Source organism: Mytilus trossulus, chromosome 9, assembly GCF_036588685.1.
Source record: "Mytilus trossulus isolate FHL-02 chromosome 9, PNRI_Mtr1.1.1.hap1, whole genome shotgun sequence".
Taxonomy (NCBI): Eukaryota; Metazoa; Mollusca; class Bivalvia; order Mytilida; family Mytilidae; genus Mytilus; species Mytilus trossulus.
The window spans coordinates 38,924,200-38,949,444 of NC_086381.1; the positions used below are offsets into that span (position 1 = coordinate 38,924,200).

At 33.4% G+C, this 25,245-nt stretch overlaps 1 protein-coding gene across 1 annotated transcript in view; it reads left to right on the forward strand.

Annotated features, from left to right (window-relative positions):
• Positions 1 to 25,245, forward strand: part of LOC134684606 (uncharacterized) — a 106,672-nt gene that overhangs the window by 40,314 nt on the left and 41,113 nt on the right. Inside the window, exons 20-36 of the mRNA XM_063543905.1 lie at positions 665 to 883; positions 1,319 to 1,472; positions 1,766 to 2,022; positions 3,630 to 3,656; positions 3,934 to 4,131; positions 4,403 to 4,538; positions 4,863 to 4,888; positions 5,701 to 5,842; positions 6,088 to 6,323; positions 7,572 to 7,736; positions 9,352 to 9,541; positions 17,988 to 18,227; positions 20,085 to 20,302; positions 21,084 to 21,189; positions 22,418 to 22,534; positions 23,295 to 23,430; positions 24,193 to 24,376. Coding sequence (XP_063399975.1) covers positions 665 to 883; positions 1,319 to 1,472; positions 1,766 to 2,022; positions 3,630 to 3,656; positions 3,934 to 4,131; positions 4,403 to 4,538; positions 4,863 to 4,888; positions 5,701 to 5,842; positions 6,088 to 6,323; positions 7,572 to 7,736; positions 9,352 to 9,541; positions 17,988 to 18,227; positions 20,085 to 20,302; positions 21,084 to 21,189; positions 22,418 to 22,534; positions 23,295 to 23,430; positions 24,193 to 24,376 — 2,751 coding nt within the window. The remainder of the gene's footprint in view (positions 1 to 664; positions 884 to 1,318; positions 1,473 to 1,765; positions 2,023 to 3,629; positions 3,657 to 3,933; positions 4,132 to 4,402; positions 4,539 to 4,862; positions 4,889 to 5,700; positions 5,843 to 6,087; positions 6,324 to 7,571; positions 7,737 to 9,351; positions 9,542 to 17,987; positions 18,228 to 20,084; positions 20,303 to 21,083; positions 21,190 to 22,417; positions 22,535 to 23,294; positions 23,431 to 24,192; positions 24,377 to 25,245) is intronic.

Consider the following 25,245-nt stretch of genomic DNA (forward strand, 5'->3'; position numbering starts at 1 on the left):
ACTCAAAAAGTAGCACATGAAGTTATATTTTTATTACATATTTGATTTATTCAGGCAAAAAATAGCCTATATGGAAATTTTCATCAAACGGTAAATACGGGATCAAAACTGTATTGTATGCCCTTAAATGATATATTTACTCAACTAGAGCACCCAGTAGTACATTGTATTACAAAATATCAAGAGTATGATAAACAGAATAATGCTATCAACCATAACCAATGATATGTGAATAAATAATTAACTAATTTAACTGTCCGTTGTTTCCCTTTTCTAAAGATTGTGTATTCTTGTCTAACACATCACAACACAAGAAAGTGCATAACAGACTGGCACAAATATACACTGGTGAACTACTGACTCAGTTGTTTCAAATAATTTTGTTGCTGGAGTACATCATCTATACACCTTATCACTATATGTCCGCCATTTCTGGATATCACACCGGTTTCTGTAAAATTATGATGTCATAAAACAAAATAGCTGACGCCACAATGAAAAAGTAATTGTTGTATGCGTCAAAAGTTCAAGTGGCTGGGTCAGCTGGGATTAGCGATAAGGTGTATTAATAGTTGTTCTTTTTATAAATATGAAGCATACTGTGTCAAAACTTGAAAGTTATGCATAATTACATGTAGAATTACATCGCACAATTCTATTCCAGATGGAGATATCCTGGGTACCAGTTTTAGTACCAGGACAGATTTATGACTATGAAGTTGGATTATCCACTACATCAGGAAGTTCTGCTCCTGATCTGTTGGCATTCCAGTCTACAAAACAACATGCTCATTATTTTATCATGCATAGTAATATACCTGATGGAATGAGGTTTTTCATTGTTATTAAAACAATTAGTAAATCCAATAAAGAAGGAATAACAGTAAGTGATAATATGTATTATTATAATTCATATCATAATGCCTTATTTTGATAGGTTAATACGAAAGGAATAATCTACTATATTCATTGGCAAATAATATATCCGTCACGGAGACGCTTGATTAATTGAGTGCTTTATTTAAAATGGATGGTTGTACCAGACATTGAAATCTAATAGACAGTAATGACAGATATAGAACCTTCAGTTTAAGAGTTGCAATAACACAAATTATGATAGGGTGATAAAGCAGTTTGTTATCCTTGGAAAAGACAGTGTCAACCGTGACCTCACCACGGTTGACAATAAAATTTTATGATGATTTTAACCTTGAAACCATTTAAAGATTAGACTTTTAAATCTTGAATTATAATATTGCATGCTTATTTTCACAGTTATACATAATTAATTGAATATTTGTTTCATTGTATTATATAGTCCATCGGGCCATGCTTTGTTGACACCACACCACCAGACTTTACAGGGTCTATAAGTCTGACATTATCTGGGGACTATCTGTTAGCTACATGGGCAGCTGATGCATTTGTTGACAGTGAAGATTTATATGACTTGGACTATGAATTTTCTGTTGGTAAGTGGACAAAGAGTGCTCTATTTTAAAGGGAAAACTCTTAAATGAAACTTAATGAAAAGAAATACGCTCAAATTGAGGAGAAAAATATTCCAGATGTAATGAGAGAGGAAATGTATAATGAACTAAATGTATTTAGTTTTCTGTCACTTAGATCATTCAAAATACCTCATAATGGATTAGTGAAAAATATTTAAAAACAAAACTAGTTGTCCATTGATGTTGATCAAGATTTGCTAATTTTTGTTTAATATAACAATGATGTGTTGTGGTACAAATGTAATTAATTTCAGGACATGAAATATACAGCACTGACGTCCAAGGTTTTATCCCCCTTAGAGAGGGAGGTGGCTGTTTAATTACCACCCCACCAATTTGTACAGCAGTGAAAATCATTGATTTAGACTGGTACCTTCATGGACATCACACATATTTCATTTCTATCAAAGTAACCAACACAGCTGGGTTAGCTACTATACAGGCATCAAGTCCATATATCCATGATGTTCAGTTACCAGCTGAAGGTTTGGTGCTAGATATTGATTCTCAGGTATGAAATAGTCAGTTGGAAATTCATTGCTGTAAATTTGCAACAAAAACATATCCCCAAAAATAGAAACTTTCATTTTGAATTTTCGGTAGTCATTATTTATATGTATTATCAACTAAATTAATCCAATCATAACTCTTAAGCTATGTTTAAGTTTATATTTACTAGGCTGAATAAAAACTAAATACAGGTTTAGGCCATTAGTATATCCACAGTTTAATTATTATTCCAATTTGATTCAAACGTAATTGGCAAATATAGCCAAAGACAAAATTACATAGATCTGCAAAACTGTGGTACTCCAAAGATTTCCCAAACCTGTATAGATGTGGTAGTGATTATTTTAAGGAAGAGGAGGTAAAGGCTGATGCCGGTAAGACAGAGATGGGTCCAAATAGGCTTTGTAAGCATCACTACCCCAGTCTCCTTGTGCTTGGATGACTTCGCCTGGCAGGCCACACTCCAAAGCAAAGGAGGCCCCATCCACTCTGCAAAAACTATGGCCTGAATATTGGCTGTCGTCCGTCATTGTGAACTTTTACAAAAATCTTCTCCTCTGAAACTACTGGGCCAAATTAAACCAAACTTGGCCACAATCATCATTGGGGTATCTGGTTTAAAAAAAATGTGTCGGGTGACCCGGCCAACCAACCAAGATGGCCGCCATGGCTAAAATTGGAACATAGGGATAAAATGCAGTTTTTGGCTTATAACTCAAAAACCAAAGCATTTAGAGCAAATTTGATAGTTTTTTTTTTATTGTAAATCAGGTCAAGATCTATCTGCTCTAAAACTTTTCAGATGAATATGGCAACTGGTTGTTAAGTTGCTGCCCCTGAATTGGTATTTTCATGGAAATATTGCTGTTTTTGTTATTATCTTGAATATTATTATAGATATAGAGAAAAACTGTAAACAGCAATAATTTACTGTAAAGTAAGACCTAAAAATAAGTCAACATGACCAAAATGGTCAATTGACCCCCTAAGGAGTTATTGTCCCTTAAATATAGTCAATTTTTAACAATTTTCATAAAATTTGTAAATTTTAACTAACATTTTCCACTGAAACTACTGGGCCAAGTTCATTATCGATAGAGATAATTGTTAGCAGCAAGAATGTTCAGTAAAGTAAAATGTACAAACACATCACCATCACCAAAACACAATTTTGTCATGAATTTAAATGCGTCCTTTGTTTAATATTCACATAGACCAAGGTGAGCGACACAGGCTCTTTGGAGCCTCTAGTTTATACTAAAATAAAAATGACTAATCTTATGTTTGTGTCTGTTCCTCAAATATTGTAATGATAAATAGCATGCAAACACTTCTGAACTAACTGTAGTACCTTTTCTACGGAAAGAGGAAGAGAAATAATTTTGAACCTTTTATTTAGTAGGCATGAAAATGTTATTTTATAAAAGTAGATAACCTGTGTTTTTAAAACCTAGTAAATGTGAAACTTGTGTTTAGAATTAAGGATAAAAAACAAGAGTTTACTATAAAAATAAAGAGTAATATTGAGAATAGTTTTTTTTATACTTGTGAGAATGTATATGGTAGAAATAAGTTTTTTTGTATCAAGTATTTTTGTATATCTTTCAGAATTTTACAACAGATATTCCCTTGAAGGTGAGCATAATTCAAATTCAAGCTTTTTTTGTGGTCATGTTGAAATTCAAAGCAATAAGAAAAGGAAGGTACATGGTAAAAAAAAAAAAAAAAAGGATATTGAAGGAGAGGTCACAATTTTGCATGATTAATTCATTATAATATTCAGAACATGAATAACTGCAATTAAATATGCATAATTTCATTCCAAATTGAATGTCAACAGAATCTTTAACCTCATTTTACCACTCATTTTATACTTTTTAGCGTAAAATTTAACATTATTTTTTCTTCACAGGATATAGAAGATATAGATTTTCAGTCAGACAAAACAAGTATAGCATCTAGATGGTCTGGATTTGCACATCCACATTTAGATGTGACCTATAAAGTCAGTATTGGTTCTACTAAAGGAGGAAGTAATATGTTATCATTAAAAGATGTCGGGATTGTTACGGCACACAAAGAAACAGGTTTATTGCTGGACCCATTGAAGGTAATAAGACCAATTTTTTTATTATTTTAGTATTCATTCAAAAGATATTTAACTGTGCAGTCTGAACCCCAATTCTATTACTTAAATTTTCCTCTTTGATTAATCTAAAGAGATGAATTAAACTGCAACTTGAAAAAAAAACCCATTGAAGTGTATTGGTATGATAAAAGAGCAAAGAATAAGCTCAGTAATCGTTTTTGTAAAATTGTATATGATGATGAGATTGTGTTTAGCATAGCTGTTCATTTGTCAGTTTTTCTACTATTTGCAGAAATATTTTGTGACTGTGACTGCAGTGACATCTGCTGGCAGCATTAGTGTTTCTTCAGATGGTGTTACCATAGTAACAGAGAATGCTGTATTACCAGGAGTGATGATATATGATGGGAAGCCTTGTAATATGACAGGTACAATATTTATTGTAAGAATTTTTTAATTTTTTAATTTACATTGTCACTGTTAGCATTATGTCACATGATCTGGAAGTGAACTACTTATTTTGTGCCTTCATTAAAAAAATTTTTTTTAGTTATCATTGGTTCAGTTTGACAGAAAAAATAATCAAATTGAAAAAAAAAACCAAAGTTTTGATTTTAATTGATGGCCTTTCAAAATTTGCTTCATATATATGTTACAAAAGACATATAATTAGCCTTTTACATACAGTAATCATGGAGAGTCATAAAGTTGATTTCTTAATTTTTTACTGTGTAATTGTTATATATTTTCAGATTTCACCCTTAATCATCATGAAGAGGTAAGATCTTTAATATGTTTGCATAGAATACAGATTTTTTTTAATATAATGCTAGCTTTTTATCAGGTTGGATCCTCGCATATGATCTCTTTCATTTGTGAAGAGCCTATTTTCGTTGGTCAAATACAAATTCTATTAGTCTAGTCTGAATAATTTGTTAAAATCAATGAAATAAAATAGCCACAAAATGACAATTTGTAATTAAAAGATGAAAATTGATAGCAGAGAAAATCACAGAAATTCAGAGTAATTAATGATTGATTAAGTAAAGATGATTTCAGTATTTATTTTTTACATAAATCAAAGAATCCCAAAAATTGGGTTGTTATATTATTATGTGGCAATAGTGGTTTTATTGCTTTTCATGTTGAGATGACTAATGATTATCTGTTTAACGCTATTTTACTAATGACAGCATTGTTGATCATTAACAACAGCACATGCTCCCTTAGTTTCTAGCGATAATTTTTATATCACTCGACTCTGCTGTGAAGAAAATTATCAAACAGTAAGATCAAAGGGAAATTTCATAAAAAAGCAATAACTATGAATTATCTCCCTTTTTGTTATAAAATTTTGACTGATGAGCAAAAGAATTCTTGAAAATTGCTGGAACAATTAAATTTAATAACTTCAAAGTGGTTTATTTCTTTTTGAGATTTTATTTTCAATGTTCTTGTCCCTGATTTTTATCCTCCCTTAATGTTAAGGATATTTTATAGAACATATCACAAAATAATAAAAAGATAACACCTCCTGAATTATTCAATTGTAAGTTTTATTATATTTAATTATGAACAATATATTCCTAGGACCACAGATTTCCATGTCCAGAAGACATAGATGTCCAGATGTCATTGAACTCCATCAAGGCCTACTGGACAGTACCAGAGGATATACAGACCTATACTTTTGATGCATTGTTTGCTATAGAAAGACGATCATCTCTCGGAGGTATGTTTTTCATTGTAAGATCTTTTATTCTCCGGTCTCACCAAAGACCAATGTATTTACACTTACTCATTATTTTTTGCATATTTGATGTTCTTTTTTATAAAAGGTCCTTAAATGAGCAATTTTTTTAAATTTTTTTTAGTTGCACTTTGAAAATATTCCACAATCAATAAGAAGTTTAAATTTTTTTAATTGTAAATCATGGTCAGCCATGTTGAAAACAATATTACTGTACATCATTTCAGATATGTGGTTTCCCTTCCATGGATTTGATTATGTCTCCACAGTATTTGACATAACAGTAGATGACTTAACACTATCGCCTGGGACCATGTACCGTGTTGTGCTGAAACTTTGTGCCAATACAATTTGTTTCCAGACAATCAGTACAGATGGAGTAATGGTGATGTCTAGTCCCCCAGCAACAGGGGCAATAACTCTTCAACATCTGAATTTGACTGTTGGTGGTGGAACTGAAAAGGTACATCTTTTTAAACACTTGCTTAATCCAGCATTTATAAACCACATTCTCAAAAAATCCAGTTTCCTTAAAATTCTTGTTATGTTATGGAACTTTAAATGGGAGATAAATATAAATGTATGCTACTGATTGCTCCTTACCCAACAGTACATTTGCCATTTTTTCAAATTTTACCTTAAAACTGAAACAATCAACAATACAAATACGTCCAGTCTGAAATGATCAGTTCACTCTTTCTTTGTGTTCTTGCTCTTGCTCTTGAATTATAAATTTTGCCATTTTATAATGTTTTTATGCCCCACCTACAATAGTAGAGGGTCATTATGCTTTCTGGTCTGTGCTTCCCTCTGTTATTTTCGTCTGTCTGTGCATTCATCTGTCCGGCTTAAGGTTAAAGTTTTTGGTCAAGGTAGTTTTTGATGAAGCGAAAGTCAAATCAACTTGAAACTTAGTACACTTGTTGCTTATGATATGATCTTTCTAATTGTAAAGCCAACTTAGACTTTTGACCCCAATTTCATGGTCCCTGAACATAGAAAATGAAGGTTAAAGTTTTTGGTCAAGGTAGTTTTTGAGATTGTGTAACTCCAATCAATTTGAAACTTAATACACATGTTCCCTTTGATATGATCTTTCTAATTTTAATGCCAAATTAGAATTTTTACCCAATCTTGGTGGTCATTTTTGTTAATTAAATTTTCTATCTATCTATTATAGTTTTCAAAATAATAGGCAACAGGATGTGTCCTTAGTACATAGAAATTGATAGTGTGAGTGGGGCATCTATGTACTTTGGACACATTCTTGTTGCCTATTATTTTGAAAACTATAAAAGATGGATAGAAAATTTAATTAAAAAAATCGACCAGCAAGACCAGATATGCAGACAAGTCAAATGTTGAAATATTAAGTAGACTCCTTATAGGAGTTCTTGCCCTTAAATGATGATTTGTTTCCCCTTGTTGTGTTGGGGATAAAACGTAAGAAGAAAGTGAAACTGTAAACAGAAAAATGATCAGCAATACAAGATGAAAACAAAAGAGATTTTTGTCATGAAATCTTTTCTAGTCTGCAGTGTTGGAGATTGTTAAAGATACACACAGATCATGGTGAGCAACATATGCCCTTAAAGCTTCTAGTTTGAGCTTCCCAAATACCAAACATTCACCACCATTTCGGCTTGTATTACATCTTCATAAGAAGTCTCACACATTTCTTTTTAATTAATATTCCAATTCTCTATTACAGCTGCTTGTGACTTTTGACCAATTTTATGACCCAGATATAGAGAACATTATAGAAAAGTATGACGCAGTTCCAACATATGAGTATGCTATAACTGATAATTCTCTGCTTGGAAAAATGTACACACCATGGACTTCAATAACAAGTCAAACTATAAACAATCACAAGGTTTGTATTGAGGAATATCTTTAAAAAAAAATAGAAAATATTATAGTGTTATTAACTGGCTGTTTCTGTATTGGCACTGGTATAGATTCAAGGTTTTCTGTATTGGCCTCGAGACCCATAGGGTTGTGAGGGCCAATACAGCTGACCAAGAATCTATACCAGTGCCAATACAGAAACAGCCAGTTCATAACACTTTTATTAAATGATTATAAGAGAATTAAAAACCGGAAGTGAACGTCCCGTATAAGCCCATGGGCCAATACAGCTTTTTTCCCGTTTTTTTCTGTATTGGCTCTGTTTTTTCCGTTTCAAAACTTTAAGACGTTACAAAACATTGCACATCATTTAACCTGTTTATTTTATGACTTTAATTTTTTTTTAAAACCTACGGGTCTCGAGGCCAATACAGCAAACCTTGAATCTATACCAGTGCAAATACAGAAACAGCCAGTTAATAACACTATCTATAATACTAAAATTACGAGGTCCAATTTGTCAGCCGTCATCACGTAAAACGATGAATCAAAGAATTTAACTTTCTATATAACTAATATAGTACAAAGGTGTAGATTAAAAATTACACCACTCCAGGCCCTTTTGTTTTCCACGTAATTAATATTGCCAATAATTAAGAAGTTCCGGATCGAGTCCGATACCGATACCAATAGTATATTCACCTGTTACCTATTACCTTATCTGAACGTTCCGCATCTGACAGGCGCACCACCAAACGGTGTATTTAGGATTAATATGCTATAAACACGGGTCATAATCACAGGGTTGACACTACTAAATTGTCTAATTGTTACCTATAATTGTAGTATTTTAATCAGTAAGACTTTTTAAGATAACAATACGAATACTAAAAATGTGGACTAAAAATAAGGCGTATAGGTACAGTTTTCAATTTGTTAGTGGGCATGACGTAAAACAGCGAATCAAAAAAATCAACTTTATTTATAACTAATATAGGACAATAATGTTGATTAAAAAATACTCCCTTCCAGGACCATTTGTTTTCCAAATAATTAATATTACCAATAATTGATAAGTTCCAGTTCGACAGGTTCAAACAGAAAGATTTGAAAGCAGAGACAACTGTGTTTTTTATAATCGGCATGACTTTATCAGATGACAATGCTAATACTAAAATAAGGCTTGCACATAGTTATATACTTTGATTCAGTCACAGACCTGCGGTATCACGGGTGTGTTCTAGTATTATATAAGTTTATGACCTAATAGCAGATTTGATTTGTTGATATATTCCTCTGTAATCAAAGAAGCCTATAAACAAGAAAATCTAGAATATAACTTTTATCAAACAAAATTTGATAAACAGTTTATAATTAAAATAATAAAATTGAATATTATTAAACTTAAGGTGTTATTTTCTGCAGTAGATTGATTTTATTTTCTTTAAAAAAAATTGACATATTGTATTTGAAACTTTGTTTAATCTTTAAAGAACTGATTCTTTGACTCAAACAAGTGATATAATTGTTTTGCCATCAAAGCTATTTTCAGCTACAGTGTATTTGTAAAATGATAGAAAATTTTACGCATATGATCTATAATTGCATATGATCTATAATTATTGTCTTCAATTTTTTAGGTATCATTTGAGGTGCCTTTAATTGGTGAGATGGATTTTTCTAGATGTAAAAGATTAACTATTAGAGGTTATAACAAAGCCAAGCATTATTCCATTGTGTCAACAGAGATCAAAGATTGTGCAGCTTACAATCCTATACTGATTAACCCAAACATTGTAATAGATGCTATAGGACAACCTGATCTAGTAGGTAAGTAGATACTGAGATAGGCAAATACTGTGATAGACAAGGACTACAGCTTACAATCCTATACTGATTAACCCTAACATTGTAATAGATGCTGTAGGACAACCTGATCTAGTAGGTAAGTAGATACTGAGATAGGTAAATACTGTGATAGACAAGGACTACTGCTTACAATCCTATACTGATTAACCCTAACATTGTAATAGATGCTGTAGGACAACCTGATCTAGTAGGTAAGTAGGTACTTAGATAGGTAAATACTGTGATAGGCAAGGACTACTGCTTACAATCCTATACTGATTAACCCAAACATTGTAATAGATGCTGTAGGACAACCTGATCTAGTAGGTAAGTAGGTACTTAGATAGGTAAATACTGTGATAGGCAAGGACTACAGCTGACAATCCTATACTGATTAACCCTAACATTGTAATATATGCTGTAAGACAACCTGATCTAGTAGGTAAGTAGATACTGAGATAGGTAAATACTGTGATAGGCAAGGACTACAGCTTACAATCCTATACTGATTAACCCAAACATTGTAATAGATGCTGTAGGACAACCTGATCTAGTAGGTAAGTAGGTACTTAGATAGGTAAATACTGTGATAGGCAAGGACTACTGCTTACAATCCTATACTGATTAACCCTAACATTGTAATAGATGCTGTAGGACAACCTGATCTAGTAGGTAAGTAGATACTGAGATAGGTAAATACTGTGATAGACAAGGACTACTGCTTACAATCCTATACTGATTAACCCTAACATTGTAATAGATGCTGTAGGACAACCTGATCTAGTAGGTAAGTAGGTACTTAGATAGGTAAATACTGTGATAGGCAAGGACTACTGCTTACAATCCTATACTGATTAACCCAAACATTGTAATAGATGCTGTAGGACAACCTGATCTAGTAGGTAAGTAGGTACTTAGATAGGTAAATACTGTGATAGGCAAGGACTACAGCTTACAATCCTATACTGATTAACCCAAACATTGTAATAGATGCTGTAGGACAACCTGATCTAGTAGGTAAGTAGGTACTTAGATAGGTAAATACTGTGATAGGCAAGGACTACTGCTTACAATCCTATACTGATTAACCCTAACATTGTAATAGATGCTGTAGGACAACCTGATCTAGTAGGTAAGTAGACACTGTGATAGGCAAGGACTACTGCTTACAATCCTATACTGATTAACCCAAACATTGTAATAGATGCTGTAGGACAACCTGATCTAGTAGGTAAGTAGGTACTTAGATAGGTAAATACTGTGATAGGCAAGGACTACAGCTTACAATCCTATACTGATTAACCCAAACATTGTAATAGATGCTGTAGGACAACCTGATCTAGTAGGTAAGTAGGTACTTAGATAGGTAAATACTGTGATAGGCAAGGACTACAGCTTACAATCCTATACTGATTAACCCTAACATTGTAATAGATGCTGTTGGACAACCTGATCTAGTAGGTAAGTAGGTACTTAGATAGGTAAATACTGTGATAGGCAAGGACTACAGCTTACAATCCTATACTGATTAACCCTTACATTGTAATAGTGCTGTAGGACAACCTGATCTAGTAGGTAAGTAGATACTGAGATAGGTAAATACTGTGATAGGCAAGGACTACAGCTTACAATCCTATACTGATTAACCCTAACATTGTAATAGATGCTGTAGGGGTGTCACAGAATAGAAGTTCCTTCATAATTTAAGTTCCAAATGGAAAAAATATTCTGGAATATTACTTCCACAGGAATAAATGTTACAGTGGATGTTCCTAACGGAATAAATAGTATAGAATATTTGTTCCATCAGGTACAGGTATTATGACATTGTTTATAATAAAGTTTCCACTGGAACTTCTGTAAGGTGGAACAAATATACGTTGACAGGACAACCTGATCTAGTAGGTAAGTAGATACTGAGATAGGTAAATACTGTGATAGACAAGGACTATGCTTACAATCCTATACTGATTAACCCTAACATTGTAATATATGCTGTAAGACAACCTGATCTAGTAGGTAAGTAAATACTTAGATAGGTAAATACTGTGATAGGCAAGGACTACAGCTTACAATCCTATACTGATTAACCCTAACATTGTAATAGATGCTGTAGGACAACCTGATCTAGTAGGTAAGTAGGTACTGAGATAGGTAAATACTGTGATAGACAAGGACTACTGCTTACAATCCTATACTGATTAACCCTAACATTGTAATATATGCTGTAGGACAACCTGATCTAGTAGGTAAGTAGATACTGAGATAGGTAAATACTGTGATAGACAAGGACTACAGCTTACAATCCTATACTGATTAACCCTAACATTGTAATAGATGCTGTAGGACAACCTGATCTAGTAGGTAAGTAGATACTGAGATAGGTAAATACTGTGATAGACAAGGACTACTGCTTACAATCCTATACTGATTAACCCTAACATTGTAATAGATGCTGTAGGACAACCTGATCTAGTAGGTAAGTAGATACTGAGATAGGTAAATAATGTGAAAGGCAAGGACTACAGCTTACAATCCTATACTGATCAACCCTAACATTGTAATAGATGCTGTAGGACAACCTGATCTAGTAGGTAAGTAGATACTTAGATAGGTAAATACTGTGATAGGCAAGGACTACAGCTTACAATCCTATACTGATTAACCCTAACATTGTAATAGATGCTGTAGGACAACCTGATCTAGTAGGTAAGTGGATACTGAGATAGGTAAGGACTACAGCTTACAATCCTATACTGATTAACCCTAACATTGTAATAGATGCTGTAGGACAACCTGATCTAGAAGGTAAGTAGGTACTTTGATAGGTAAATACTGTGATAGGCAAGGACTACAGCTTACAATCCTATACTGATTAACCCAAACATTGTAATAGATGCTGTAGGACAACCTGATCTAGTAGGTAAGTAGGTACTTAGATAGGTAAATACTGTGATAGGCAAGGACTACAGCTTACAATCCTATACTGATTAACCCAAACATTGTAATAGATGCTGTAGGACAACCTGATCTAGTAGGTAAGTAGGTACTTAGATAGGTAAATACTGTGATAGGCAAGGACTACAGCTTACAATCCTATACTGATTAACCCTTACATTGTAATAGTGCTGTAGGACAACCTGATCTAGTAGGTAAGTAGATACTGAGATAGGTAAATACTGTGATAGGCAAGGACTACAGCTTACAATCCTATACTGATTAACCCTAACATTGTAATAGATGCTGTAGGACAACCTGATCTAGTAGGTAAGTAGATACTGAGATAGGTAAATACTGTGATAGACAAGGACTATGCTTACAATCCTATACTGATTAACCCTAACATTGTAATATATGCTGTAAGACAACCTGATCTAGTAGGTAAGTAGATACTGAGATAGGTAAATACTGTGATAGGCAAGGACTACAGCTTACAATCCTATACTGATTAACCCTAACATTGTAATAGATGCTGTAGGACAACCTGATCTAGTAGGTAAGTGGATACTGAGATAGGTAAGGACTACAGCTTACAATCCTATACTGATTAACCCTAACATTGTAATAGATGCTGTAGGACAACCTGATCTAGAAGGTAAGTAGGTACTTTGATAGGTAAATACTGTGATAGGCAAGGACTACAGCTTACAATCCTATACTGATTAACCCAAACATTGTAATAGATGCTGTAGGACAACCTGATCTAGTAGGTAAGTAGGTACTTAGATAGGTAAATACTGTGATAGGCAAGGACTACAGCTTACAATCCTATACTGATTAACCCAAACATTGTAATAGATGCTGTAGGACAACCTGATCTAGTAGGTAAGTAGGTACTTAGATAGGTAAATACTGTGATAGGCAAGGACTACAGCTTACAATCCTATACTGATTAACCCTTACATTGTAATAGTGCTGTAGGACAACCTGATCTAGTAGGTAAGTAGATACTGAGATAGGTAAATACTGTGATAGGCAAGGACTACAGCTTACAATCCTATACTGATTAACCCTAACATTGTAATAGATGCTGTAGGACAACCTGATCTAGTAGGTAAGTAGATACTGAGATAGGTAAATACTGTGATAGACAAGGACTATGCTTACAATCCTATACTGATTAACCCTAACATTGTAATATATGCTGTAAGACAACCTGATCTAGTAGGTAAGTAGATACTGAGATAGGTAAATACTGTGATAGGCAAGGACTACAGCTTACAATCCTATACTGATTAACCCTAACATTGTAATAGATGCTGTAGGACAACCTGATCTAGTAGGTAAGTGGATACTGAGATAGGTAAATACTGAGATAGGCAAGGACTACAGCTTACAATCCTATACTGATTAACCCTTACATTGTAAAAGATGCTATAGGACAACCTGATCTAGTAGGTAAGTGGATACTGAGATAGGTAAATACTGAGATAGGCAAGGACTACAGCTTACAATCCTATACTGATTAACCCTTACATTGTAAAAGATGCTATAGGACAACCTGATCTAGTAGGTAAGTAGACACTGAGATAGACAAGAACTACAGATTACAATCCTATACTGATTAACCCTAACATTGTAATAGATGTTGTAGGACAACCTGATCTAGTAGGTAAGTAGATACTGAGATAGGTAAATACTGTGATAGACAAGGACTCCAGCTTACAATCCTATACTGATTAACCCTAACATTGTAATAGATGCTATAGGACAACCTGATCTAGTAGGTAAGTAGATACTGAGATAGGTAAGGACTACAGCTTTCAGTCCTATACTGATTAACCCAAACATTGTAATAGATGCTGTAGGACAACCTGATCTAGTAGGTAAGTAGATACTGAGATAGATAAATACTGAGATAGGCAAGGACTACAGCTTACAATCCTATACTGATTAACCCTAACAGTGTAATAGATGCTGTAGGACAACCTGATCTAGTAGGTAAGTAGGTACTTAGATAGGTAAATACTGTGATAGACAAGGACTCCAGCTTACAATCCTATACTGATTAACCCTAACATTGTAATAGATGCTGTAGGACAACCTGATCTAGTAGGTAAGTAGATACTGAGATAGGTAAATACTGAGATAGGTAAGGACTACAGCTTACAATCCTATACTGATCAACCCTAACATTGTAATAGATGCTGTAGGACAACCTGATGTAGTAGGTAAGTAGATACTGAGATAGGCAAATACTGTGATAGGTAAGGACTACAGCTTACAATCCTATACTGATTAACCCTAACATTGTAATAGATGCTGTAGGACAACCTGATCTAGTAGGTAAGTGGATACTGAGATAGGTAAATACTGAGATAGGCAAGGACTACAGCTTACAATCCTATACTGATTAACCCTTACATTGTAAAAGATGCTATAGGACAACCTGATCTAGTAGGTAAGTGGATACTGAGATAGGTAAATACTGAGATAGGCAAGGACTACAGCTTACAATCCTATACTGATTAACCCTTACATTGTAATAGATGCTATAGGACAACCTGATCTAGTAGGTAAGTAAATACTTAGATAGGTAAATACTGTGATAGGCAAGGACTATGCTTACAATCCTATACTGATTAACCCTAACATTGTAATAGATGCTGTAGGACAACCTGATCTAGTAGGTAAGTAGATACTTAGATAGGTAAATACTGTGATAGACAAGGACTACAGCTTACAATCCTATACTGATTAACCCTAACATTGTAATAGATGCTGTAGGACAACCTGATCTAGTAGGTAAGTAGATACTGAGATAGGTAAATACTGTGATAGGCAAGGACTACAGCTTACAATCCTATACTGATTAACCCAAACATTGTAATAGATGCTGTAGGACAACCTGATCTAGTAGGTAAGTAGATACTGAGATAGGTAAATACTGTGATAGACAAGGACTACAGCTTACAATCCTATACTGATTAACCCTAACATTGTAATAGATGCTGTAGGACAACTTGATCTAGTAGGTAAGTAGATACTGAGATAGGTAAATACTGTGATAGACAAGGACTACAGCTTACAATCCTATACTGATTAACCCTAACATTTTAATAGATGCTGTAGGACAACCTGATCTAGTAGGTAAGTAGATACTTTGATAGGTAAATACTGTGATAGGCAAGGACTCCAGCTTACAATCCTATACTGATTAACCCAAACAGATTAACAGATGCTGTAGGACAACCTGATCTAGTAGGTAAGTGGATACTGAGATAGGTAAATACTGTGATAGGCAAGGACTACAGCTGACAATCCTATACTGATTAACCCTAACATTGTAAAAGATGCTATAGGACAACCCGATCTAGTAGGTAAGTGGATACTGAGATAGGTAAATACTGTGATAGGCAAGGGCTTCAGCTGACAATCCTATACTGATTAACCCTAACATTGTAATAGATGCTGTAGGACAACCTGATCTAGTAGGTAAGTAAATACTGAGATAGGTAAATACTGTGATAGGCAAGGACTACAGCTTACAATCCTATACTGATCAACCCTAACATTGTAATAGATGCTGTAGGACAACCTGATCTAGTAGGTAAGTAGATACTGAGATAGGTAAGGACTACAGCTTACAATCCTATACTGATTAACCCAAACATTGTAATAGATGCTGTAGGACAACCTGATCTAATAGGTAAGTAGATACTTAGATAGGTATATACTGTGATAGGCAAGGACTACAGCTTACAATCCTATACTGATTAACCCTAACATTGTAATATATGCTGTAGGACAACCTGATCTAGTAGGTAAGTAGATACTTAGATAGGTAAATACTGTGATAGGCAAGGACTACAGCTTACAATCCTATACTGATTAACCCTAACATTGTAATAGATGCTGTAGGATAACCTGATCTAGTAGGTAAGTAGATACTGAGATAGGTAAATACTGTGATAGGCAAGGACTACAGCTTACAATCCTATACTGATTAACCCAAACATTGTAATAGATGCTGTAGGACAACCTGATCTAGTAGGTAAGTAGATACTGAGATAGGTAAATACTGTGATAGGCAAGGACTACAGCTGACAATCCTATACTGATTAACCCTAACATTGTAATAGATGCTGTAGGACAACCTGATCTAGTAGGTAAGTAGATACTGAGATAGGCAAGGACTACAGCTTACAATCCTATACTGATTAACCCAAACATTGTAATAGATGCTGTAGGACAACCTGATCTAGTAGGTAAGTAGATACTGAGATAGGCAAGGACTACAGCTTACAATCCTATACTGATTAACCCAAACATTGTAATAGATGCTGTAGGACAACCTGATCTAGTAGGTAAGTAGATACTGAGATAGGCAAGGACTACAGCTTACAATCCTATACTGATTAACCCAAACATTGTAATAGATGCTGTAGGACAACCTGATCTAGTAGGTAAGTAGATACTGAGATAGGCAAGAACTACAGCTTACAATCCTATACTGATTAACCCTAACATTGTAATAGATGCTGTAGGACAACCTGATCTAGTAGGTAAGTAAATACTTAGATAGGTAAATACTGAGATAGGCAAGGACTACAGCTTACAATCCTATACTGATTAACCCTAACATTGTAATAGATGCTGGAGGACAACCTGATCTAGTAGGTAAGTAGATACTGAGATAGGTAAATACTGAGATAGGCAAGGACTACAGCTCACAATCCTATACTGATTAACCCTAACATTGTAATATATGCTGTAGGACAACCTGATCTAGTAGGCAAGTAGATACTGAGATAGGTAAATACTGAGATAGGCAAGGACTTTATCGACTGTTACCAACTGCTGATTTACCCAAACATTGAAATAGATGCTGTAATAATAATAATTATAAAATAATAATAATTCTTTATTTAAAGAGGGTCACATAGTTAGCTATAAAGCTAATCTTCCCTGAGGCCCTCATGAAATACAATGAAATATAACAAACAATTACAAAATATCCAACAGACACACATACATGAATAATGAAATAAAAAATTGTTATGAAATACTGTAAATTCAGAAATTATTGCGAGGGTTTTATTATTGCTAAAAATGCGACAGAGTTGTAAACACAATAATTTAAACTTGCATTTTGGAATATTCTCTATGAACACAGCAGGACTTTACTCAAAATTGTAAAAATTAAAATCGCATTTCTGTCTAAAATGAAAAAATCGCAATAATGAATGAACGCAATAATTTCTGAATTTACAGTATACAATTTTCAAAACAGGTCACCACTGATTTCTTAGGTAAGTAAAATCACAAGAGAAGCTAAGAGATTATTATAAAATCGTTCACCAATTTGTTTTTCTTTACAGTATATACTCATGTTTATTTCTTGACCCAGAAAAGTTTTGGTATCTTTATTCAAATATTATAAAATTTCATATTTTTTTTACTAAGTCAACTGCATGTTTATTTCCAGATGGAATTGGAAGGACAATTTATCTGACCAAGAATGACTACTGGACAGAGGCTGACCAGGATTACACGCCATACAAGAATGTTATATCTGCTGTGTGGCCTACACTACGTCATAGATCTTACACTTATGCTGTTCTCAATGCTAAAACAATAGATGTCACCACCTACTATCGTCAAATTAATCAGCTTAGTTTGAAAGACCCATGTGATCACCCAGATGCTATAAAATGTGGAGCTACAAGTATGTTATAAAAAAAAAATTATATGAAAAGATTTAGTTAAAGATTCATGTTCCAGGCTTACAAATTCAGGATTTTAATGTTTGTCAATTTCAGTTATTTTACATGTGGAAGGTCAAATAATTACTTGAAACATCATTAAAGTTATGTAGAAAGATGGATCCTAATTTCCTTACCGAAAAAATCAGCCTCCTGCACATAGTTGCTGCAGGTCTGCTGCGAACTTGCTGCAGACTTGCAGCGAACACAGAGTCTGTATTTGCAGCGTGTTTGCTGCAAATACGCTGCAGGTCTGCTGCAAACAATTTACCATGCAAATGAGTGTTTGCTGCAGACCTGCTGCAAACATTTATATGCAAATGAGTGTTTGCGGCAGACCTGCTGCAAACATTTTTATGCAAATTAATCTTTCTCCTGCGTGTTTGCTGCAGACCTGCTGCAAACATTTTTATGCAAATTAATCTTTCTCCTGCATGTTTGCAGCAGACCTGCTGCGTGTTTGCTGCAGACCTGCTGCAAACATTTATATTCAAATTATTTTTTCTCCTGCATGCTTGCTGCAAACTTGCAGGAACTACATAAATGATTATACAATACTAACCAATTAAGTCATGTTGTGTATACACATCACATTATCTTTATTACACAGTAAATTCTGAAAGTTTGGTTACATACATACATACAATATTTCGAATAATTAATCATTTTCATAATTATCATAGTAAAGGTTTATTCCTTTAAAAAATAATTTTAAGATTTCTTGTTGTTGAAGTACGTGCTAAAATGAGTTGAATGCATATCTAAAATACGAAAAAAGGTTTATTTGAAATTTATTTTGTGCATAAATACTGCTTTTTAATTAACATTTTAACATAATTCAATTTGAATTATAACAACACAGTATTTTAAAATAAGTTATAATCTCCAAATACTCTTGACTCATGTACTGTATAGTAAATACGTGTTTGGAAATGTTTTTCAAAACTTCATGCAGGTATGAGGGGACTAATTTCATATATTTACACGTCTATGAAGAATCAATACTTACCACAAATGTCTTTAATTTCCAATCTAAAATACTCCCTGAATACTAATACATTGTATGAAAACATGACTCAAACACCTTCAACATTTTCAAATTTCAAATTTGTATCTTCCAGGAAGTTACCAATGGGCATGCTCATTCGTTTTATGTAATTCTTGCAATGTTCTTGCAAACATATAGAATTATCAAAGATTCCTGCAATCTAGCTGCGAACATCCCTTAAATTCTAGAGTTTCCTGCAATCTTACTGCAAACATAAAAGTTTCTGCAAACTTGCCGCAAGCTTGCAGCAAAAAGCTGCAATGTTTGCAGGAGGTTCGCAGCTAGCTGCAAACTTCTGCAAACATTATTCAAAGGGTTCCTGCAAGCTTTTTGTTTGCAGCAGACCTGCAGCAAGTGTGCTGCAGACCTGCTGCAAACATTTCAGTTCTGTAAGGGTGCATGCATGCATGTGTAATAAGTTTTCAACCAATACTTATACAATTTGAAAATTGATTTTAAACATGTTCACTTGCATCATTTCAAAAGTTATGACCTTCTTGTGCTTCAACAATGACATAATTCTAAATGTAAGAAAAACCCAGTACGCTGTTATTTGACATCAGGATTCTTCTTGTTTCTTATTAAAATTATGTACAAAAGAATTGACACAATAAATAATATAGTTTAAAATCTATAAATTTTTGTCTTTATTATAAAAAGTATAAGATTATTGCACACTATTATATGTGCAGGACAACTAATTTTTTGAATTGAATTTTATTGTTTAATCAACTTGAATGTTAAATGGTTTTTATCCTTTGTTCATTTTAAGATTCCGAGTTTATGAATGTTGAGTTTGGTGATGGAGAATTGGTTCATGGTACCAGGTATACAGTGTGTGTCCATGCTAACCCTAGAGTGATAGAGTATGAGATGTGGACAGATGTACTACCAGAAGTTAATTCATGTAGTGATGGTATCATTGTGGATTTCACTCCACCCGTGGAGGGAAGAGTGTGGATTGGTAATATTCCAACTATTACACATCAGGTATATTATTAGAGCGACTTAAAACTTATCTTGTATTCCTGTCTGTTTTAAGTGATATGCTCATCCTTAATTTTGTTTAAATAATTTTAGGACAAACTGCGAAATTTGAATATTTTCATTGAGCACATGCAGTGTTCAAATGTTGAAAAAAGATTGACTTTTGGGACATGAAATAAAAGGACCAAAAATCATAGATGTAAAAGAACAGTACTTAAAAGATTTTGTTTGCTCTGTCATGAAGCATTCTGATCTCAAATACAGTCTAAAGTTGTGTAGGGGTTGTATATGTCTTTTCAAAGTGAAGATACACTTACCGGGTGCACTTGAGTCAATTTTAACATAGTATTCATTGAAAAATAATACATTGCTACTATTTTGTTGAGTGTATTTTCTGTGGTATATTATTTTATTTTATTATTTTTATAACACTTGTTACATATCTTTTATTGTGTGTGTATTGCATATGTTATTGTTTATAATAATATTGTCTATATTATATGCCCTCCTGGGGGCCTAATTTGGTAAATAAAAATATTCTATTCTATATTCTATTCTATGTATAAGTGACTCTGTTAAAATTATTCAATCTTTACAAGATTTCTTGGCGTGGTGCAGATTTTTTTTTCAATAGAGCAAACAAATTGTTTAATGATATATTGTAAGAGTCAATTTATAGATGTGACTGTTAGTTAAGGCATAATTGTATGAAATTCAGGGATGGTTTATTTTTCAGACTGTTAACACAGATATGTATGTGAATTGGGATGGTTTTGTTTTTCAGACTGTTACTTCAGATATGTATGTAAATTGGGATGGTTTTTATGATGTTGAAGAGTATAATAATGGTCCTCATTCCACAGGCATAAAGGAGTATATATTGGGGATAGGTAAGGACATGGCATAAAGGAGTAAATATTGGGGATAGGTAAGGACATGGCATAAAGGAGTAAATATTGGGGATAGGTAAGGACATGGCATAAAGGAGTAAATATTGGGGATAGGTAAGGACATGGCATAAAGGAGTATATATTGGGGATAGGTAAGGACATGGCATAAAGGAGTAAATATTGGGGATAGGTAAGGACATGGCATAAAGGAGTAAATATTGGGGATAGGTAAGGACATGGCATAAAGGAGTAAATATATTGGGGATAGGTAAGGACATGGCATAAAGGAGTAAATATTGGGGATAGGTAAGGACATGGCATAAAGGAGTATATATTGGGGATAGGTAAGGACATGGCATAAAGGAGTAAATATTGGGGATAGGTAAGGACATGGCATAAAGGAGTATATATTGGGGATAGGTAAGGACATGGCATAAAGGAGTAAATATTGGGGATAGGTAAGGACATGGCATAAAGGAGTATATATTGGGGATAGGTAAGGACATGTCATAAAGGAGTATATATTGGGGATAGGTAAGGACATGGCATAAAGGAGTATATATTGGGGATAGGTAAGGACATGGCATAAAGGAGTAAATATTGGGGATAGGTAAGGACATGGCATAAAGGAGTATATATTGGGGATAGGTAAGGACATGGCATAAAGGAGTATATATTGGGGATAGGTAAGGACATGGCATAAAGGAGTATATATTGGGGATAGGTAAGGACATGGCATAAAGGAGTATATATTGGGGATAGGGAAGGACATGGCATAAAGGAGTATATATTGGGGATAGGTAAGGACATGGCATAAAGGAGTAAATATTGGGGATAGGTAAGGACATGGCATAAATATTCCATTAGGCCTATTCCATTAAACAAAAAATATTTGAGTTTCAAGAACAGTTATAATGTGTTTTAGAACTAGTGGTATTGATTTTCCTTACATAAAAGTATACAACTTGAATCAATATTTTGTATGTTGACAGTTCATGAATAAAATTCTTTCAAACCCCATATCATTGTTTTCTAGAATAACATGTAAATAATACTAATGTTGTCGACGCTTTTTCATATGGAGTCTGGTTTATTAAGTCTGAAATATTCACCTAAAAAAAAGTAATATTTACTGTGCAAAACTTCAAAAACAGTTACATGTAACATTATGGTATAATGTTTGATATGCAATTGGTTTCAAATGTAATCCTTTGTAATGCTTTAATAGGAACAACCTCTGGAGGAAACGATGTGTTCCCATTTGAGAATGTAGGAACAGTACAACATAAAGCCTTACATGGATTAAATCTACAGAATGGCTACAAATATTATGCTACAATTAAAGGTAAATATACACAATTGAAACATTGATTCATTAAATAAGAAGGATCTAGGTTTATGCAAAGTTACATTTACTGTTAGATTACCTTAACTTGCTTGTAAAAGATATTTTATAAGAATGGACATTTTATAACATGCTTTTGAAATTCCTTTAGAAGTTTAATATTAGACAGATTAAGGATTTTTGCTAACTCTGTTAGATAATAACAAGTTTTTCAAAGTATAAAAAAGAAGATGTGGTATGATTGCCAATGAGACAACTATCCACAAAAGACCAAAGACTATTATGAATTGAAAGTATATAAATATAGAAACGTAAAAAGTAGAATGAAATATAGGGTCTGTGTGCTTGTTTTTCGAGATATAAGCCATTGAAAATTTGGCGGGAAATAATTTTCTCAAGATTTTTCATATATTTAATATTGATACCTTATTTGTTTCAAAAACTATGAAAAAATAACAAGAATTTTACAAAATTTGAAATATGGCTTTTTTAACTTTATGTTATAAAAAATTATGAAAAGAAAAGTAGTGGTAAGTGAGTAAGTGGGCAATTTTTTTTAATAACAACGCATGGATAAAACCAGAGGATTCTGAAAATCTGACAAAAATATAAAAAATGGAGGAGCAAACATCCTTAAGATAAATAAAGTACAAAATGTACTCTTTGTTTCTTTAAAGTTTTTTTTTGGCTAAATTTTTTATTACAATGTTCTTTACCAATTTAATATCTAAAAAAAAACCTATATAATTGTCTGATATAGCTGTAGATTTTGCTAACAGAGAAACCACAGTAATGTCAGATCCAGTGATAGTTGATATTACTCCACCAGACAAATCAAATGATCCCATAACAATTACAAATCTACATATAACATCCACAACGGAAATAGAAGCATGGTAAGGTACTTCTGAAAATAGTTATACATCTTCACATTTAAAAAAAAAACAACCTTTTTTAAGTCTGAAAGTAATTTGCATTCACAGCTGTGTCTGTCCATCAATATTAATAAGAGGAATAGCAGAAATTGCAATGTTCTTTAGATAATTACTATCTTTATGATTAATGGGGGTAGGAGGGATCCTGATCCCTTAAATACATGAAATCCTGAGGTCCCGAATTTAAATAAATTTAAATCCTAATATCCCGAAGTTCAAAAAAAGTTTTCCTGGATCCCAAAATCCTGAGATTAAAAACGCCTAATCCCGGAGTCCCGATAAAGGTCCTATCCCCCCTCATTCAAGTGATATAGTTTGAAGACAACAGCAAATCTGCTTATTTTTTATTTAAAAGGTACTTGGGAATATACCTCGCTTTTTTCAGGTTTCTGTGTTGTTTCATAATACAATGTAATAAAATTGTACTTAACATACATGTGGTATCCACCCGCTATTACCCAACTGCACGATAACCACTTCAGGTGTTGGTTCACCATTATCCAAGTTAACATACATGTATAACATCCAGAAAACCTGATTAGAAGCTTATTTCAGAATTTCTGAAATAGACATTGCAATTGTAACAATCTCTTCAGAACTGCAAACATGTTTTTAACATTTTATACTAGTAAAAGACAGATAAAAAGGCTATCAGATATTACTGTTTTTATCCTTATAATGTCATAATGAAATGTTTTGAAATATGATTCTTTTTTATTATAGCTGGAAGAATGTGTTCACAGATTTAGAAAGTGGGATAGATTATTTTCTGTGGTCAATAGGATCAGAACCAGGCTATGTAGATATGATGCCATATGTTACAGTTTTGGAGGGGGAGTGTGATACAACAGATAAAAACAACCCTCTAGATCTGATAGATGGCCATTATTATTACATTAATGTCAGGGTAAATATATAATATATAATTTACAGCTCTAAGAAAAATTAAATGATTAACTATTCAACACTTCCAAAAACTCAATATTCATTAAAAATTGATTCACTGTAAAGCAGAATTCTGAGAAGAATAGAACCAATATTTTGTCTCTCTCACAATTGTTTCATACAATGTATTGTATTTCATATTTCTTAAATCACAGGTTAATTTAAGACTCAGACACTGACAGGAATATGTTTTGTACTTTAAGGATTTTTTGAAAGTGCTCAACTTCATCCTTTGTTTGGCATTTTTAACATTTTTTTATTTAAGAGTCACTGATGAGTTTTTTAATTTTTAGACAAAACTTGCGTCTGGTGCAAATATAAAATTTCAATCCTGGTATCTATGATGAGTTTTTAGCTCACCTGGCCCGATGGGCCAAGTGAGCTTTTCCCATCACTTTGCGTCCGGCGTCCGGCGTCCGGCGTCCGTCGTCGTTAACTTTTACAAAAATCTTCTCCTCTGAAACTACTGGGCCAAATTGAACCAAACTTGGCCACAATCATCATTGGGGTATCTAGTTTAAAAAATGTGTGGCGTGACCCGGTCAACCAACCAAGATGGCCGCCACGGCTAAAAATAGAACATAGGGGTAAAATGCAGTTTTTGGCTTATAACTCAAAAACCAAAGCATTTAGAGGAAATCTGACATGGGGTAAAAATGTTTATCAGGTCAAGATCTATCTGCCCTGAAATTTTCAGATGAATCGGTCAACCCGTTGTTGGGTTGCTGCCCCTGAATTGGTAATTTTGTGGAAATTTTGCAGTTTTTGGTTATTATCTTGAATATTATTATAGATAGAGATAAACTGTAAACAGCAATAATGTTTAGTATA